At 41.9% G+C, this 19,267-nt stretch overlaps 1 protein-coding gene across 2 annotated transcripts in view; it reads right to left on the bottom strand.

Moving 5' to 3' along the window:
- ZC3H6 (zinc finger CCCH-type containing 6) overlaps nt 1–19,267 on the bottom strand; it is a 61,696-nt gene that overhangs the window by 36,894 nt on the left and 5,535 nt on the right. For both annotated transcript variants that reach the window (XM_033100926.1, XM_033100925.1), the window contains exon 2: nt 6,270–6,450. In XM_033100926.1, the coding sequence (XP_032956817.1) occupies nt 6,270–6,450 (181 nt within the window). The remainder of the gene's footprint in view (nt 1–6,269; nt 6,451–19,267) is intronic.

Genomic DNA, 19,267 nt, shown 5'->3' on the forward strand with positions numbered 1-19,267 from the left:
ATTCCTTCTATGGGATTTCTTAGATTTCTTTATTTCTCACCACTCTTACTAACACAAACTCAGATGAGTTGCTCGTCCTGCAAACTGTCAAACAAATTCCAGTACAGTCTGTTTGAAACAGAGCAAATACAGTACCAATATTATATTATATGCCAGCACCAGCCTAAGAATAACATCTCAAAGACTGTTGTCTCTGGGGGTGATATACAGGCTCTTCTCTTTTTATTTCTGTCGTAATTGAACTTTTAAATAATTAACTTCATGTTGGCTTGGTAATTTGAACAAAGAGTACACGAGTGGACTTCCACGGCTGTCTGTCTCCTGGACCGTCTGCCTCTCATCTCAAACTCCCTGTCTACCCAGGACCCCACTGCTCCCGCTGGTTGACCTCCCTGAAATGCCAGCCACGCAAGCCAGGCTTTCTCACCTGAAGTTTTCCTCACACTGGCGCAGCAATGCTAAACTACGCCGTTACTTTCAAGACTGCCCATAGTCCCAGCTTCTGTACAGAGAGAGCATGCCTAGACCTTGCCTGTCCCGAGGTCTTCCATGTATGAATCACATGGCATCTCCCATCACTGGAAACATTTCCTTCTCTCTTTCTTGCAAATCCCATTTTTCACATCAATTCTAATCCTTACTACTCTCTCCCTTTTCTCACTGTATTTGTATGATATTTGAACTGTACAATTAGCACATTGCAAAATATCTAACTTTATAGTTAGCACTTTATTACATACTATTTCATTTGATAATTGTTTTATAGTTAATGATCAATGTCCCTAATCTCACCAAATAAAATCAAAGCTCTCTGTAGACAGAGTTATGTATTTTTCTTCTTCTTTAATCATAGTACTGGCCAATACATTCTTATGTATTACCTGATTATTTCAGGCTTGTTGAAGTTTATAGACAAATAAATAAACAAATCTTACAGGGAGAAAGTTTAATAAAGTTAACCTAAAGCGGTCTGAGCAGTAGCTACAGAGTCCCAGGAGGAAGAGGTATTGATCTGAGCTTTCCTACCTGAGCTCATGGAACCTTCTAGCCTAGACCCCTTCAGGGCAGTCAATAAGAGAGAGGCCTGGGTACAATGTCCTTTAATGTTTCTAACAGAAGTTACCAATTTTCTGACAACAAAGTGGATGCTAGAATGCATCCTCTTCATTAAGTTGTATTACTTGCTTTCTAATGCAAAAATCAAGGAGATATGTGTACACTTTGAACCAGCAGGAAGAATCTGTGGGTTCAGTAGAAATGGACTCTTCTCATACTCCCAGTTGGGCCTCGTCTTGTCCCTAAAACTTTAGTTCTCTTGGACTGCAGGTCCTCGAGTGAGGGCCAGAGGGGAGTACAGAGTCTTTCTTTTTTGTAGTTGTGTCCCTTTTACTTTTATACTTTTATGAAGAGAAGTTTCTTAATTCCTCACTGTACTAAGAACTTGGATCACAGTTAAAGGGTCTCCAGTCCCAGGTGGGGGACCTCACACATCTTTTATTCTAATACGTGTACTGTTTCATGTTTTTACATGTATATTTGTGACCAATCTAGAATTATCCATGATGTTGGAAATGAATCCACTTTTGTCCATTGTCACTACCCAATTCTCTCACCACTCCTTACTAAAAAGTGCATCTTCTCACACTGGTTTGAGGTGCCCCTGGATCATATACTATTTTCCATGTGCATTCAGTCAGTCTATGCTTTCTGCTGCCCTGGTCTCCTTTCCCATGCCCCAGCCTCACACTGCTTGAATACCCGAGGCGTTACTGGGCTGTAGCACGAGGCTCACCTCACATGTTCTTCCTTTTTGGGTTTTCCGATCTATTCTTGGATGGCAGTTTTTAAAGTAGGTCCGTAAGTTCATTGTTCCTCTTGCCCTCAAGAAGTGGAGGTTCATCCCTCTCCCCGTGAGTGGGGGCTAGACTTAGAAATCTGGTTCTAGCAAACAGAATGTCAGAAGTGATGGCATATCACCTCTGAGATCAGGTTATAAAAAGACTGTGGCTATCACCATGAAGGCTTGCCTGCTCTGTCAGTTCACTTGCTTGGGAGGAAGCCAGCTGGCACCATGAGGATACTGAGGCAGCCTGCAGATGGTCCACATGGCCGGCCAGGAACTGAGCCCCACCAGGAGCCACAAGAGTGAACTTGGATGAGGATCCTGCCTCCGTCAAGCCTGGAGGCGACTGCAACCTCCCAGAAATGCTAAGTCAGAACCACCCAGTTAAGCCGCACCCGCAGTCCTGACCCCCAGAGAACGGGAGATGAGTTTTTGCAGGTTTAAGCTTCTAAGTTTGGGGTAGTGTGTTTGCAGCAGTAGTTATGGACACAGACGGTGACGTCTACTTAAAAGGTAGATGGTTTGGGAACCAGGCAGCGGGTGCCACTGGGACTTTAAAGGGGCATCAGTGAAAGACTAAACTGCATTGAATGTCTTAGTAAACCTTAGATTTTGAGGCAACTTAAAGGAATGTGAGAGACATCTTACTAAAACTGGAAGAAGGGAGATCCTTGCTATGCAGTGGCAGAAAATTTAGCAACACTGTCATGTTCAGGAACATGGAAAGCAGACAACGTGTCTAATGAACTAGATGATCTGGTTAAGATTTTCAAGCAAAATGTTCAAGGTACCCCACCTATGAGGGAAGATAGATAAATTAAGGGAGGACTGTTACAAAAAGGAGCCAGGACTTGATGGTTTTGAAAGTTCTTAGGCTCAAAATATCTAATTTTATTTTTGCTTTTCCTTTTTTTTTTGGTTTGTTTTCCCAATGATTCATATATGTTGCTCATCTTAAAAAACAAAACAAAAACTACTGTTTTTCCATTCTAATTCATCAGGTTCTGCTTGTAACTTAATTTCTTCCTTTTTATTTCTTTTGTCTTGGTTTGCTGTTTTCTACCTTTGATGCTGTAATTGTATAATTTTTCTTCTCATAATTGCTTTAGCTCTATCTTATATGTCATGGTTTTATCATCATTTTCATAAAATTATGCAGTTCTAATCTGTGTTTCTCTCGTGTTCCACAGGCAATTTAGAATTTGAATTCGAAAACAGAAAGGTATTTTTGTTTTTTGACTTTGTTACTAATGTCTAGTTTTATTGAAGTGTGGTTTAATATTGTTCTTTGTGCTATTTCTACTCTTATCGAATTAATTGGAGTTTTCTTTATAGCCCATGATATGGTTCATTTTTATGAATATTCCTAGTATACTTGAGATTAAGATGTATTCTCAGGATTCAGAACTTATTATTAAAGATGTAATATCTCTTTCATATCCTTACCACCTTTTCATCAACTTGTTTGGTTGAGAGAGGCATTTTGGTGTGTCTCCTGTTATTAGAGTGTTTCTGTTATTTCTTCTCGCAGTTCCTTCAGTCCTTGCTTTATGAAAGTTGATGTTTTGAGGGACATGAAATATGAATAACTTATATCTTCATGATGCACTGTAACCCTTAACATTGTAACAATGCCCTCCTTTGTTTCCTTCAATGTCTTTTGGCCTAAATTTGATTTTTTCCGCTATCAGCACTGTGATCTCTACCTTCTCTTACTCTGCATTTGCCCAGGATAGCTGTGCCCATTTTTAAATCTTTCTCTAAGCTCTCTTCCAGCTTAGAGTTGGATTTTGCATTGTTGAGGGTATATCTTTTGATATTTAGAAAGACAGGTGTTTTTGTTTTAATTATTTCCTCCAGATTGTGTTTCCCAATAACCTACATCCTGGCCCCTCTGTGCATACTATTTGTTTACTAACAGAACCAGTACTGAAATTAGGCAGGACCCTCTTCTTCTACTTTCCCTCTTTCAGCCCAGGATAATAATTTGAAGTATACTCTTTCATTCTCAGTTAATAACTATTAGGCAATAAATGACTTATTCTGCTTATCATGTACTCTTCGGCTTTTCCTGACAATTTTTTACAGTTGTCATGTTCCAAATCATAGCATGCTCCCCACCATATGCCCATCATTTAGTCTTAGTTTTACAAGTGTGTGTGTGTGTATGTGTGTGTGTGTGTGTGTGTGTGTGTGTGCAGATCATTCTTGCTTTCTCACCCAGTCATTTTGATTTTCTGAACTCGTAGAACTAGTAGATTCTACAAGAAGGCTCATGATATCAATATTTCCTGAGTTCTATCACAGACACTTTTTCTGAAGAGTTTCTATTTGAAGGTCAGTATTCAGCTGGATATAAACTCTTTGGCTCACATTATCTTCTGGCATAAAATGTTGGTATCAAAAATTGTTACACAAGTCTGGTTTTCTTTTCTTAATAAGGGACTTGATCTTTTTTCTTAGATGACCAAATGACTTTCCCCTCAAATCTTATTTATTCTGTTTGACCATAGTTTGTATTGTTTTTTCAAATCATTTTGAAATATTAGGTTAAATTTTTCATCTTTTGTGGACATTCTTTTCTGGAAGAACATTATTCTCTTTTTTTTATAATAGTAACTTAAATGGATCATGGTCCTATCCTGTTGCTCAAGTGTAAAAGGAGAAACGGGCCAGAAAGTTTTCTTAGCTTCATTTCTCTAAGGTTATTTCTTCTGTTGGTAGTGAAGCATTTACAAATATGGTTGTGTATCTTCTGAGATACGGCATCCCTGCTCCCTTCCGCCATTTATCTGACCATTTCTCTCCTCGGCCCTAGTGTGTGTGTCCTCTCAGTTCAGATTCTGCTCCAGCAGTCATGTCCTCAGTGTGGGGTTAACCTCGGAAAGAGATTGGGTTGATGGGTATGAGGAGTTCACAGGGCCCAGACTATTCTAGCACTATCCCCCTACATGTGGTCAGTGTCTCCTCTTGGGTGAGCTGGGACTAGAAAAGCCCAAGTTTCCGTTGCTGTCCTGTCTGGCCCACAGACTTCCTGTTCACCGGGCACTCTGCCATTTGAGATGAACACCTGTTGCAATTTGTTTTCTGGAACTTCCTTTACCTTCCCTCTGCTTCACTGTGCAGTTGTTGTCTAATGGTTTGGTCTTCCCAGTTATATTTTTGACATTTGTGGGATAACTTGCTTCACTTTTTTTGTAGATGCTGCCAGTGAGGTTTTGGTTTTGCTATCCCAATTGCTCTGTTTTTATGGAAGAAATTCAGGGAATTTCAAAAACTACCCTACCACTGCTGCCAACTTTCCCGAGTCCTGTCTGCATCAGCCCCTTCTTTTTCTCCACCTTAATCCACATTATCCATCTAGCACCCTACTGTTTTTTGATAGAATTTGTTCATTGCCTCTCTCTCCTTCCCTTTTCAATGTAATCTCTGTAAGAGCAGAGACCGCTTCCCTCATTATCACCCCCAGCAAACAACACATTTCCACAGCAAGCAGGGATGACACATGTGAATGAATGAAAAAATGAATGCACAACACCAGTGCACTGATCTATTATCTGTAGAGTGAAACTTTCTTTCCTTAAGCTTTGGCATCTTACAAGCTTCCATTAATTAAAATTATTTAGTTTGGACCACAAGATAGCCACGGGGTTTGAAAATTAATCTGGAGAACGTAATTTAGTGGTTACCAGAGGGTAAGGGGGTTGGGGGTGGGAGATGAGGGTAAGGGGGATCAACTATATGGTGATGGAAGGAGAACTGACTCTGGGTGGTGAACACACAATGTGATTTATAGATGATGTGATACAGAATTGCACACCTGAAATCTATATAATTTTACTAACAATTGTCACCCCAATAAATTAAAAAAAAAATTATTTAGTTTGGGGCTGGCCTGGTGGCTCAGGCAGTTGGAGCTCCGTGCTCCTAATGCCGAAGGCTGCAGGTTTGATTCCCACATGGGCCAGTGGGCTCTCAACCACAAGGTTGCCGGTTAGACTCCTGCAAGGGATGGTGGGCTGCGCCCCCTGCAACTAGCAACGGCAACTGGACCTGCACCTGAGCTGCGTCCTCCACAACTAAGATTGAAAGGACAACAACTTGACTTGGAAAAAGACCTGGAAGTACACACTGTTCCCCAATAAGTCCTGTTCCCCTTCCCCAATAAAATCTTTAAAAAAAAAAGTCATTAACCGTTAAAAAAAAAAAATTTTATTTGCATTAAAAGCTGCCTTGATTTTTTTTTAATCTTTAAGATAATTCAAATAATCTTCACGTTCAGAAAATTTATTAATCACATAAACAAAAAGATCTAATCCATATGTTTTGTAAGGAAATAGGCAGGATTTATACTTCTTAGTTTTCGGTATTTTACGTATCATAAAAATGTACCCAAAGAATAAAAAGGAGATTGTAACTAACTAACCTTATGTTTCTCACGTTTTCTCCTTTTGGATTTTTTCTTTTCTCTTTCTTTCTTGTGTTTTTTTCTTGATTTTCTGTAGGCTTTCTCATTTTTCTGCTTCTCATCCTCTTTTGCTTCCTGTTCTTGTGTTTCTTCGAATCCTGCATCATCTATTTCGCCATCTTCTAGTTCACCATCTTCTCTGTAGAAAACAATGAAAACTTTGATTTTCAAATGTCAATTCTAAATAAAATCTTATAGAAAAATTTCCAAAAGGAAAAAAGCATGTGCCAAGAATTTAAGTTTCATTAATTTAGATCAGGTTTGACAAACTTTCTGTAAAGGGCTCGATAACAAATATTTTAAATTTGCAGACCACATATGGTTTCTATCATAAATTCTCCCTCTTCATTTTAAATAGTCCTTCAAAAATGTAAGAGCCAGCCTCAGCAGCCAAAGTTTGCCAACCCTCTGATTTAGATTAAGAGTACTGACTCTCACAAAATGAACGCATGAATGCAGTGCCATCCCAAAGGACTGCAATAGTTACCATCCACCAAATGGCCTTTAAAAAAAGTGAAACTGAAATACCTTAGGAAGCAAACACTCTTAACTACAGGGAGGGATTTTTTAACTTAGGGGCCTTCAGACATCTATAAATACTTTTAAAACTAAAGCAATCTATATTAATCATCATCAGAGAACAAGAAGCAAACACATTTCAATAAGTAGAGAGGTAATAAAACATTAGCCACAAAAGCAGAATAGTAAATTCCTCAACTTGAATCTGTAAAAAATACTCACAGTAAAACCATAAATCTAATTCTACTTTCTAAATACTAGTACCTTTTCTATTATGGAGACTGAATCCTAGAAACAAACCTTTATAGTGATTATGACATTTTTATAGTTGTAGAAGCCAAAAATGCTTATTGATAGTATTTTTAAATGTAAATTAACCATCTGATCTATGTGGGAGGATAAATAAAATAGCTTTAACATTTAATGCAGTTTCCATACAGTTTGAAAAAACACAAATTACGACAAATAGTATAGATGCAGAAAGACAAATGTCTTGTGTGACGAGGCCAATGAAAAGCGCCCGAGCTGCACTGTGTGTTTTTGTGGGTTTTTTCCCCCTTCTTCCGCCTCCCTCCCCCACTCTGGTTCAAGCCGTTGTTTCTCAGTCTAAGCTCCCTGGCCCATGCTGGTATTATGAGCCTTGTGCTTCCCCCAGCTGGGGCAGTCAGTCACCAGTCATCGGTCGGCCACTCAAAGCAGCTCACGGCAGCTCTCGCCGGCTGCTGGCCGCTCACGCTGGCCCCGGCCACTCACGCTGGCCACTGGTCACTCACGGCAGCACACGGTAGCCCATGGCAGCTCATGCCAACCTCCAGCTGCTCATGGCAGCCCAGTTCCAGGGAGAGCCATTGTTTACAATCTTAGCTGTAGAGGGCGCAGCTCACTGGCCCATGTGGGAATCGAACCGGCCACCTCGGAGTTAGGAGCTCAGAGCTACAACCACCTGAGCCACTGAGCCGGCCCCGGTGTGTGTTTTTTAAATAAACTCTAAAATTACTACGAATGAGTGGTTTCTGAAGTGCAAAGCTGATCATGTCATTCTCCTGCTAAAAATCTTCAGTGATGATGTGGTATCTCGTTTGCTTCAAAACAATGCACTGGGGATGGAGGAAGTGGCCTCAACAAACTTGGGCATGAACTGGTAATTGCCGGATGGTGGGGTATGTATATGAGGGTTCATGCTACTATCCTCACTACCAGTGTTTGAAGTTTTCAGTGATAAAAGGCGGTACTGGCGACCCCCTTCTGACCCAAGGAGGGTATCAACTGTCCCTGATACTGCCAAAAGGCCCTTTATAATCGAGTCCCTGTGACCCGGCCACTTCTGATTTCCCCACTCTTAGCCTGAAAGACTGCCTTAAGGACTCCCGCTGCCCTGCTCCTCTCAGCACCCACCCTACTCATGTACCTGGCTCGCCCCAATTCAATCTCTAGGACCCAGTTTAGATGCTACTTCCTCTGAGGTGCCTCCACTGACTACCCAGGTTTAGGTGAGATGCTCCATCCGAAGTCATGCCCCCATATTCTCATTTCTTTATCACCACTCTCTGCAAATTATGTGCCAATGACTTGTTCACTGGTTGGTGAATGCAGGGCATGTGACTATATAAAGACAATTAAGTTCATGAACTCATCCTAGAAAAAGTGCTACATACCTCATTGCTGAAATCACTACGGTCACCTTCGAGGTACTCCCCCTTGGGAAGCTATGCACTGAGGTCAGTACCTAGTCCACCCTTCAAAGCAATTTTGGAACTCTTTTTCTGGACTGGCCATCAGAGCTGTCATCGTATTACCCTTGATGTCCTGAATCTCATCAAAATGTCTTCCTTTCAGTATTTCCTTTATCTTCAGGTAAAGAAAGAAGTCATTGGGGGCCAGATCAGGTGAGTAGGGAGGGTGTTCCAATACAGTTATTTGTTTACTGGCTCAAAACTTCCTTACAGACAGTGCCATGTGAACTGGTGCATTGTCGTGATGCATGAGCCATGAATTGTTGGTGAAAGTTCAGGTCATCTAACTTTTTCACACAGCCTTTTCAGCACTTCCAAACAGTGAACTTGGTTAACTGTTTGTCCAGTTGGTACAAATGCATAATGAATAACCCCTCTGATATAAAAAAAGTAGGAACATCATTGCAAAAAGTTCGTGAACTTAATTGTCAGACCTCGTATCGCCAGCCCCTAGCATGGCGCCCTGCTGTCCACTGAATGTGCAGTACCCATGATTCCTGCCACTGTAGAGCACGCCCGTGACATCACCCTAAATCTACTGTGATATCAATGTTATTTCCCCCTGGTTTCTATTACAAAATCAAGTTATCCAGTTAGGTAAACTTAAAATTTATTGGGAGGCAGGCGTGGCATTCTGGCTGTTTTAATAAAAAAGTTCTGAACTTTTATAATACCATAAAACCTTACGGCCCAAGAAAAATGAATGCATATATTCACCAAAACACAAGTATACGAATGTCCTCAGCAGCTTCAGGCATAATGATAAAAAACTGTAAACAACACAAATTTCTATGAACAGGTGAATGATAAATAGATTGTGCCTTATTTACATAATGAATACTACAAAACAAAACAAAAAAACCCTACTACTATATATGATATGAATGAATGTTACAGATGAAGCACAAGAAGCCAAACACGAGAGACTATTGTTAGGTTCCATTTGTATGCACCATGATTCTATGGTGACATAAGTCAGAGTAGTGATCACCTCCTGGAGGGCCGTAACTGACAAACACAGTGTACTAAGGAGACTTCGGGGTGTTGAGATGCTCTGTGCATTATCTGAGTGGTGAATACTACAGACATAGACGTGAAAATTCATCAAGCTGTACATTTAAGAATGGCGGGCTTTCCTGTCCATATTTATACCACAAAAAAATTTAAAATACAAACAGTAACAAAACCCTATCGGTGTTCCCTCTTTTACCACCTCTCCTCCAACTTGAGTTCCTTAAAGCATTTTTACATCTTAAAACTACTAATTCGGGTTTAGCATTTTGACTAGAGCTATTTAAATAAATAAAGTACTCAAGCTAAAAATGTTGCATGTAACTTATGTCCTACTTTACATAAATTCTTTCACTGTGAAATATAGAGCATTTACATTTGTTATTAGACATAAAACTGAATTTTAAAAAATTTTTCTTTCACCTCCCTTAGCTTTTTTATCATTGCAGCGTTCATACAATAAAAAGTTTGAACTTGTGAATTTATGTTTGGTTACAAAAAGGGGGAGAGAACAAGGAAATAAAGAACAGTGATCCACACTTCTATCAACTTCTTCCAAAAGCTTTCGGCACATATGGAAAGCATGTGTGACATAAAGGAAAGAGAAGGAGACTTAATGGAAGGAAAGCTGGATTCTAAGTCTCGCTGTCACCAAGATAAAAATAAAGCTCCCTTAACTGAGCACCTATTGTTATATTGGTTACTTACTGATCTAGCTCTGTGAAAATGAAAAACAGAAGGCGTAATGGAAGTGATTAAGAGTGCTCGCATGTCTAGATTTTGAATTAGCTCAACACTATCATGAAAGCTGTTTTGTTTACTAAACCCAAGATAATTTTTAAAATCTAATAAATCAAAAAGAGAAGTTCCTAGGTCAATTATATATGGATGACTTTATTAATATAAAAATAATAGAGTGATTATGTCCATTTCTGGAAGAGTTATGTTCATGGTTATGGACATTAAATAACTGTCCAGTGAATAAAATTATCTTTAAAAGAATTTATCTCTTAGGCAAATTCATGGAGACAGAAAGTAGATTAGGGGCTGCCAAGCATATCAGAGAAACAGGGAATGAGTGCCAATGGGTACGGGCTTCCCATTTTGAGTGATAAAAATGCTCTAAAATTAGATAGTGGTGATCGTTGCACAACTCTGTGAATATGCTAAAAACCAATGAATTATATACTTTTAAAAGGGGGAGTTTTATCTCAGTGAAGCTATAATTTAAAAAAATAATACTCAAAAAATATTCTACTTCTAGATTTAAGTACCTAGAGACAACTGGAGAAAATCATGACATACCATGGTTTAAAGACTCCAAAATTGGTGAATGCCCTCACAGTCCCTGACAGGTCCCTATGCTGAGGCCATTATTCACCAAATCTTCATAAACTGACACACCTCATGGAGGAGGCTACTTTCCTCATTCTGGTTTTATTGGCTAGTAAAAGAAATTAACCTGAACCAATCAGAGTTATGTCCTCCTTGGGATATGTTCACTACATATCCCAAGGCTGTGTTCACTACAACAAGGACATTTATCAGATCTTTTCACAGCCCAGGAGCAGACGTGAGACCAACACACCAGTTTCCTTGGGTTGGAAACTGTCACTCCTACACTTGTCTCTTTAGGCCTCATCCTGATTTGGCCTGTCCCTCTCCTGTCTCACAGATGGTAGTGTGGGGAGCTGCTGTGCCCAGTGCCGGGACACCTCATATGTCTGCACGGTGGCCACGCGGACACCCTGCCATCCTCCAGAGCCCGGAAAGACAGGCAGTCTTGGGGCCGCTGCCACAAGACTTTCCACCCATAGTGGGCCGTGGGAGGCTGCTGGCAAGCAGGTTGTCACCCACCTCGCCTGCTCCTCATGCTACAGCTCAGGCTAAAAAATGCCTAGCTGCTGTGTGGAAGCTGCTCATCACCTGTGATCACCACGCCTCTTTGGTCTCAGGATCCTCCTGAGGACGAAGGACACATGGAGCTGAGGCCTTCCTGATCTTGCATTTGTGGTCTACGTGGGTAACGAGCCAGCTGTATCTGTCACCAGGCCTCACAGAACACACGCTGGGTCTAGGGTTTGCCTGCACCTGCTCCATCTGCTCCCCCAACCTGCAGAGCTTACACGTGACTCTCTGGACTAAGCCTTGACCCAACTCCCCATCTGACACCTCCCAAACTTGGTACTTCCGCCTGAGGGAAGTACTGGCTGCTCAAACTGGGCCATGGAAGAGACCTTGAACGTTTGCATCCTATATGGTTTATTGTGTTTATTTCAGAAAAAGTTTCTTTACATGTCACCAGTGGTACAGTCTGGGTATCTGTGGCCAGCGAAGTGCTTTTGTCCTTATCCTTTATCCAACACATTCTGACACTCTGGAATGTATCTGATTTGCTGAAACCCAGCATATCCCTTTGTGACCATCTAAAGCCATGGAAATTTTTACTTGGTTTTACTCAAGCCAGTCTTAGAATCTGTCAAAGCCTTGACCCAAATACAAACCTCTTCAGGAATGGGACTTGGTACAAGTGATTCCTCCTTTGTTTTTACAACTGTACGTGGTGGCCCTTCTAGTCTTTACTTCCCGAATCAACAACATGCTTACTCATGTCTGCCTCACCAAAGCCTAATTTGCACAGGCAAATAACACCTGCATGTAAGAATGCAGCAATCAGACAATTTCAGATCTTTCCTTCCCCACTCCTTTAGGAGACCATGCTTCTCTGCTTGTGTCTGAAGGGACACTGACGTCCCTGGAGAAAAAAAGTGTTACTCCTTTCTGCTGGAATCATGAGGGCACCATTTTCAACTATAGGAGTCATATAACTTGAAAAATTTATCAAGGTTGTTACTAACATTGACTGATATGTAAATAATACTGTAAAGCCCTAGCAGTACAACCCATTAGAGTCACTGATCCAAGTGTCTGTAGACAACACACAGCCCTAGCTCCCTTGCTGAGAGGCCAAGAAAAATGTATGAAACACTAACAGTTCTGGCTGCCCATGGGATGATGCCACAGGGAACTCAGACTAAAAGAAAGGACAACTTGAGGCCGGCCCGGTGGCTCAGGCGGTTGGAGCTCCGTGCTCCTGGTGCCGAAGGCTGCCGGTTCGATTCCCACATGGGCCAGTGGGTTCTCAACCGCAAGGTGGCCGGTTCAACTCGACTCCCACAAGGGATGGTGGGCTCCGCCCCTGCAACTAAGATTGAACGCGGCACCTTGAGCTGAGCTGAGCTGCCACTGAGCTCCCAGATGGCTCAGTTGGTTGGAGCCGATTGAACACGGCACCTTGAGCTGAGTTGCCGCTGAGCTCCCGGATGGCTCAGTTGGTTGGAGCGCGTCTTCTCAACCACAAGGTTGCCAGTTTGACTCCCGCAGGGAATGGTGGGCTGCGCCCTCTGCAACTAACAATGGCAACTGGACCTGGAGCTGAATGGCACCCTCCACAACTAAGATTGAAAGGCTTGGAAAATAGTCCTGGAAGTACTCTGTTCCCCAGTGGAGTCCTGTTCCCCTTCCCCAATAGAATCTTTAAAAAAAAAAAAGGACGGACAACTTGACCGTGAAAAGTTCACTCAGGCACGTCAGGATCTGCTGTCCTGGTCAAAGTGAGGGGCTCCTCGGTCATCACCGAACGTGCCTCCAGCTTCTCCTAACAATAGCCATGGCTGCCCTTACTCATGCCCCAGTGCCTGGTCCCCAGAGTCAGATATGCTCCTGCACAGCTGTCATTTCATCACATGGCACAAAAATTTATTTTGCAACAGAAGGAAAACAAAGGGATTCTGATAGTCTAGCCAAATACCAAAGAAGGAGTTTGAGTGGAACCCCCACAAAGAACGTCACCCGCACAGCAGTGAACTGCTGCTCTCCATGTGGGTAGGACTAAGGGGCTAAAATAAAACTGCCCAGTCCCCAGCACGTGTACCCAGAAGTGCTAACACATCTCCCCGAGCCTACCAACTCTCTCGGGTCCATCCTCAGATGTCTTTGTAAAGCAATGTCCGCAATTTTGTGACATAAGCAGGAAAACAATCAAAAGAATTTCTAGTTCATAAATGAACTGATCAGAATCAACACCCAGAATTTCCCCCAATATTCAAGAAGCTTTTCATTTTCCTCTTTTTATCACCCCACTTTCAGCATGGAGAGACACAATGAAGGTGTTTCTTACCTAAGCAAGCAATTAACTTTTTTTTTTAAGCTCTGCTAGAGTTTTATTATTCCCTGAAAGGTATTTATAGAGCCTTTTATTAAACAAACTATAAACTATATAAGTAAGTCACAGTTAAAATTCTAACGAGTAAGGTGATGCTAAGACGAAGATGAGTACACACCTGACTGATTTTAGATGTGACGACAAGTTTGGCTCTGAGCTTCAGTAAACAAGGCTGGGATTTAAGACAGAGAGCTTCGGGACAGAAGCAGACCAGCTGTCCAAGAGAAACACTTTCTTCTGCGCGAGAGACCGGAGAGCAGTTTCCGAGTCCTCATGAAGACACTGCCGTTACAATGGACACTATCCTCAGTAGTGTCCACACAACCAACACAACAGCTTTTCACTGAAGGCACACCCCAGTCTGAACCAAGGGCATGCTGCCAGTTCAACTGAGAAAAAGCAGCACCAAGAGGAAACGAGTAATACTGTCCAAGAATACTGAGTGCCTGATGCTCGGATTTAACCCAGGGATGAGGCCCACAACACCCAGAGCAGTGATTCTCGAAAACTGTATGGATAGAATTTTCTGTCCCCCTAGGAGAAAAAAAAAGCCACTCATTCATTCAGCAGGTATTTATTCACCGCCTCCTCAGTTGGGGACACACTGGCAAACAAGAAAGAGATGGCTTTCTTTTCGCATGAAGTTTTCAATGGAGTGGTGGGGCAGACAGACAGACGGACAACAGAGCATCAAGTAAATATAAAGTGACAGCCACACAAGTAAAGAAGGAGGTAAACAGTGCTGGAGACACACGTAGGGGAGAGTCTGGAAGGCTCCCTGAGAAGGTCCAGAATGCACTGAGATGAGGAGTTAGCCCAGGTAAGGGGTGGGGAGGGACCTCGGGCAGACAGGAAATCGGATGCGTGAAACTTCTGTGTAGAACCGAGACAGGAACCGAGACAAGACCAGGGTGGCTGGACCATGAAGAAAAGTGGGGAGGCCAGCACATTATGCAGGAGTGACGGGTAGCACAGACTACGCAGAGCTCTGAGCAGCTGGAGTCTAAGAGAAAGAGGAAGCATGGGTGTTTCCAGGAAAGGAGGTGGTGTGGACAGAGAGTGAAGAACAGATCTAGGGGGCAGACTGGTGAGGGCAGGCAGGCGGGCCACACTGCAGTGATACCGAGACAGCCTGAAAAATGGCATACGCACGCAGATACACCTCGGTCACTGACGGGGACGCTGTTTCTCTAACAGTGTTGAGGCAGAAAAAATTGGTTGAAAACTACTAATATCGAGAAATGAATAGACGATTTTCCTTCAAGCACTCCTCCATGAATATTGCAAACATTCCCATGATTTATACCTTTAAAATGTCACCTGATTATTACTGCTGAGGCCATTCTTTGACTAGAATGAAGATTTTCCTTCAAAATGGTAAGAATAAAAATGAATGTGTTAATTTTCTGTATCACAGCAAGACATAATCGCAATCATTTCAGCCTCAAAAATTTCAAAGTAGGCACAATTACCTGGGGTAGGTAATGAACACACCAGTAACATTTAATGAAACATCTAATTCAAGCAATGTACCTGCCTGGGGAACTTCCCAGTATAGACTTGGTGCAGCTACACCATGAAGTTATTAAGTTAAAAGAACTCTGAACAAAGGAAAGGCGTGCTTATGGGACATTCATGCTTTTATTTAAACACATTTTCAGGAAATAAGAAAAATTAAGGACAAATGAGCCACACACACATTATTCAACTAAAGAACTTGGGAATGGGCAAATTCGAAAGAATAAGAAAGAAAATAATATATGTAAGGACAGAAATCAACAAAATGGAGAAAACAATGGAGAATGTACATAAAATGCTAGCCTATTGTTGAAAGAAGTATTACCATTCATCACTCACTATTGTACCAGTTGGCCTCAGTGGTTCTACAATCACTCAAAACTATGAACAAATAGAAAACGTTCATGACTCCCTTTTAGACATACCTTTAAAAGAGGACACGTTAACTTTGTTGTTCTCCCCATAAAGGCCAGAGTGTCTGGAACAAAACCTTTAAAAAGCTTGGGGCCATCAGAGGATTATGGATATCCAACTTTAACAAATAATTTAAAAATAATTCTCAACAATTTTTATTCCACATTTTTTATTATCTAATTCTCTCACTAGCTGCCTATCTTTCATTCCAGCTGTGTTCCTAATAAAGTAACAGTAATTCTGAAGCAAAATAACATCTGGATTCCAATTTATAGTAAAAAAATAAAAAACTAGTATGATGATAGTTAACAATTTGCTGCCAAGCATGTTGTTGCGTCAGTTCATTTCATCTTCATGTGAACTCTGAAATACTGCCACTACCCCAGTAAACAGGCGAAGAGAGGAGACAGAAAGCCTAACTAGCTCTGCGAGCAGACAACAGAGCTGGAGCCCGAAGCCCAGGCAGGCAGCTGCCCGGGCCCATCACTCTCAACCATGTGTTTGTTCTCAGGAAGAACTTGCCAACAGTCAAAGCAGCTAATGGCAGCTAATGTGAAGAAGATGCTTTACGAACCTCACCAACCAGTGCACAGGATGTGGGGGTGTTTACTGTGAAAGTTTTTCCACATTTTTATACATTTAAAACTTTTCATAATAAAATGTTGGCGAAAAGACTTCATCAATGCACCATTTACGTGGTATTTTAAGAGATGATACAAAAAACTGTTAGGGTATGGAAGTTGCATTTCTGACATGCAAAAGTAAACCTGAGTTACTCCAGCTCTACAGGAGCCATTTTACTGTTTGTCAGGAAATGGTAGCCAGCAAGCTAGACCAGCTGGAGTGATAATACAGGACTTGTAGTTATGACACGCTATAGGATTTTCTTTTTATTGACCAGTATTTTTTCAAGTGCTCAAAAGAAATTAATCAAAATTTTTATTGTACAGATTTTAAAAAAGAGATAAAAGGCTTAAATCATGCGGAGATGGAAAATGAGTCTCCCCATTTCATTCCGGGGTCCCAGACAAATTGCTAAGAGAGGTGCAGTGGAGGTGAAAGCCTCCACATCACAGTCAGACATAGAAGGAAAGAAGGGATACTGGAGAAATGGAAATTGCTGTTATTGTTAAAGTTTGCCATTTAATCAAAACAAAAAGGGGCAAAGCACCAATATCCAGAAAAGAGAGTAGAATACTAACAAGGTAGCTGGCTCCCAGAACAGCAATTTTCACCTAAAGTTAAAGAGAACCCACACCAAAATCAAACAAAAAAAACCCCTCCTGTTTAATGAGGACCCAGGGTTCTGGCAAAGCGAGGTCACCTGAAACTGGAAACTGAAGCAGCAGTTTTAAACAAGAACAATCAGCAACGATAGATTTTTTAAAGGGGAATAATTAATGCTGTATATTCATGGCATATTGAAAACGAACACGTAAGAAGACGTCATTCATCGCAGGATAGAACAGAAGCTTAGAGCCAGAAAGATCTGGTTCAAGTTCTGCTTCCCAGCCTTATGCTCCCTGCATGACCTGGACCAAGTGAGTTCACTCCTAATACTCAGTGTCGCCTGTCCACCGTGCTGTGGGGCCAAGTGGGAGAAGGTTAGGTGAGCACTGAGCACTAAGCCTAGCATACAGCCCTTTGCTCTTGTGATTAATTGAAATAGATGCATTGAATAAAATGGGTACAATAGATCACAGGGATTTTCACTGAAATTGGGGAAGGTTATAAACCCAAGAAGCACAGATTCTTAAATAAGAGGAAATTTCCATTTTCCTTCAGAGAATAGCAATGAAAAACTGTCCCAAACAAGGAAAAGCAGAAAGGAAGCTGGGATGGACCAAGCTGGAGTCTGTTTTTAAGGGTGTTTCCACTTCTCCATCATTCAGCAACACTTAGCACCGGTGTGTGGCAGCCCCATGTCTCCGAAGTCTCCTGACCACAATTAACACAACACAAGACGGACGTAGGGCCTAATGCTGAGTGACTGCGGTGACAACCGATACTCACGATGACCCAGAGTAATTTAGAAAAGGACAGGTGAGTAAGACGGGAAGGTATGCCATGTATTTACAGAGTTCCTTTGCAAATATTTAACAATAAAATTGGTTTCTGATAAAATACCTGGCAGTGCTGAATTCTCTGCCACCATCCAATGCCAGACAGAACTTTGCTGTATATATTAATCTATGAAATTAAGAATTTTAAAAAATATCCTTAAACTTGTATGTCTGACAGTTGTACGTTTGGCACCACTGGGATGTACAACTCCAGGGGGCATCTCTGCATAAAAGAATATGCTGGCAGCCTTACACTGGAGGCTGACCTGCTGAATTCAAGGTCACCATTTCTGTTGAGCGTTTTGGTAGCCAGATTGCCAGCCTGTCCAGGTGAAAACATAACTCCACTGAGTAACAAGGGGGTCACAAACTCAAGTTCCTAAGTAGTCAGGCAGGTCACTTAATGAGTGGAACCGACCTTGGGTGCCGAGTTTGCATAGAAAGTAAGAGTGGTAGGACTGCGGAGATTGGAGAGCATAAGGCAAGCTTGGAGGCATTCAAACACAAGTATTTTTAAACCTCCTGTCAGACAAACCACAACGTGGGCAGACTTTAGGCCTGAAGGCCACCGGTTTGCAAATCCTGCAGCATTTTCATTCAAGTTTTTAAATGTCCTAATTTAGTACATCCTGTAGCCAGTTTTCAACCCTTACTTTTCTTTACTGGCTCTGTGATCATCCCTTTCTTGAAAATGTCTCCTACCTTGGCTTCTAGAAAACTTCTCTCCTTAGTGGTCTCCTGCACGTATCTGGGAGATCTCAGCATTTCAACTAACACCTCTGCTGAAAACCCCCAGATCTTTGTTCCAGTTCTATCAACTCTAACAAATATCTCATGAATTTTGCTTTTCGTCTGCTTTCTCGTTGCCAGTGCTTTTGATCAGGGGCTCATTACCTAATTTCTAGATGGTTATGGTAGCTGTGACTCATTCCTTCCATGTTCCACATCCATCCAGCAGCAAATCCAATTGGTTCTACCTCAAACCATATCCCAAATCCAGCCCTTCTCACCCGCCAGCCTAAACCATCATCACCTGTCACTCAGATTACTGCAGCAGCTTCCGGATCAGTGACCCTCGTCTGGTCGAGACCTCCAATGGCGCCCACCCCACTCACTCAGATCCAAGTCCCTCACAATCGCCTTGTTGCCGATCTAACCTCATCCGCACTGCTCTCACCTTGCTCATTCTCTTCTTGAGCCACACGGCTCCCTTGTTTCTCCTTAATGACATGAGGTTCATTTCTGGCTCACTTCCCCCGACCCCCTTCTTTTCCCCTTATCTGGAATGCTCTTCCCCCAGATGTACTGGCCTGGATTATACCCTTGTTTCAGGGCTTTGCTCAAATGTTACTTTTTCAGTTAAGTGCTTCCCTAAGCACCCTGTTTAAAGTAGAAACACCCTCCCCACACCCATAGGATGTCCCATCTCCCTTTCTACTTTATTATCATCTAATATACTTGTTTTTCATGTTT

The sequence above is a fragment of the Rhinolophus ferrumequinum genome, assembly GCF_004115265.2.
Source record: "Rhinolophus ferrumequinum isolate MPI-CBG mRhiFer1 chromosome 13 unlocalized genomic scaffold, mRhiFer1_v1.p Super_scaffold_3, whole genome shotgun sequence".
Taxonomy (NCBI): Eukaryota; Metazoa; Chordata; class Mammalia; order Chiroptera; family Rhinolophidae; genus Rhinolophus; species Rhinolophus ferrumequinum.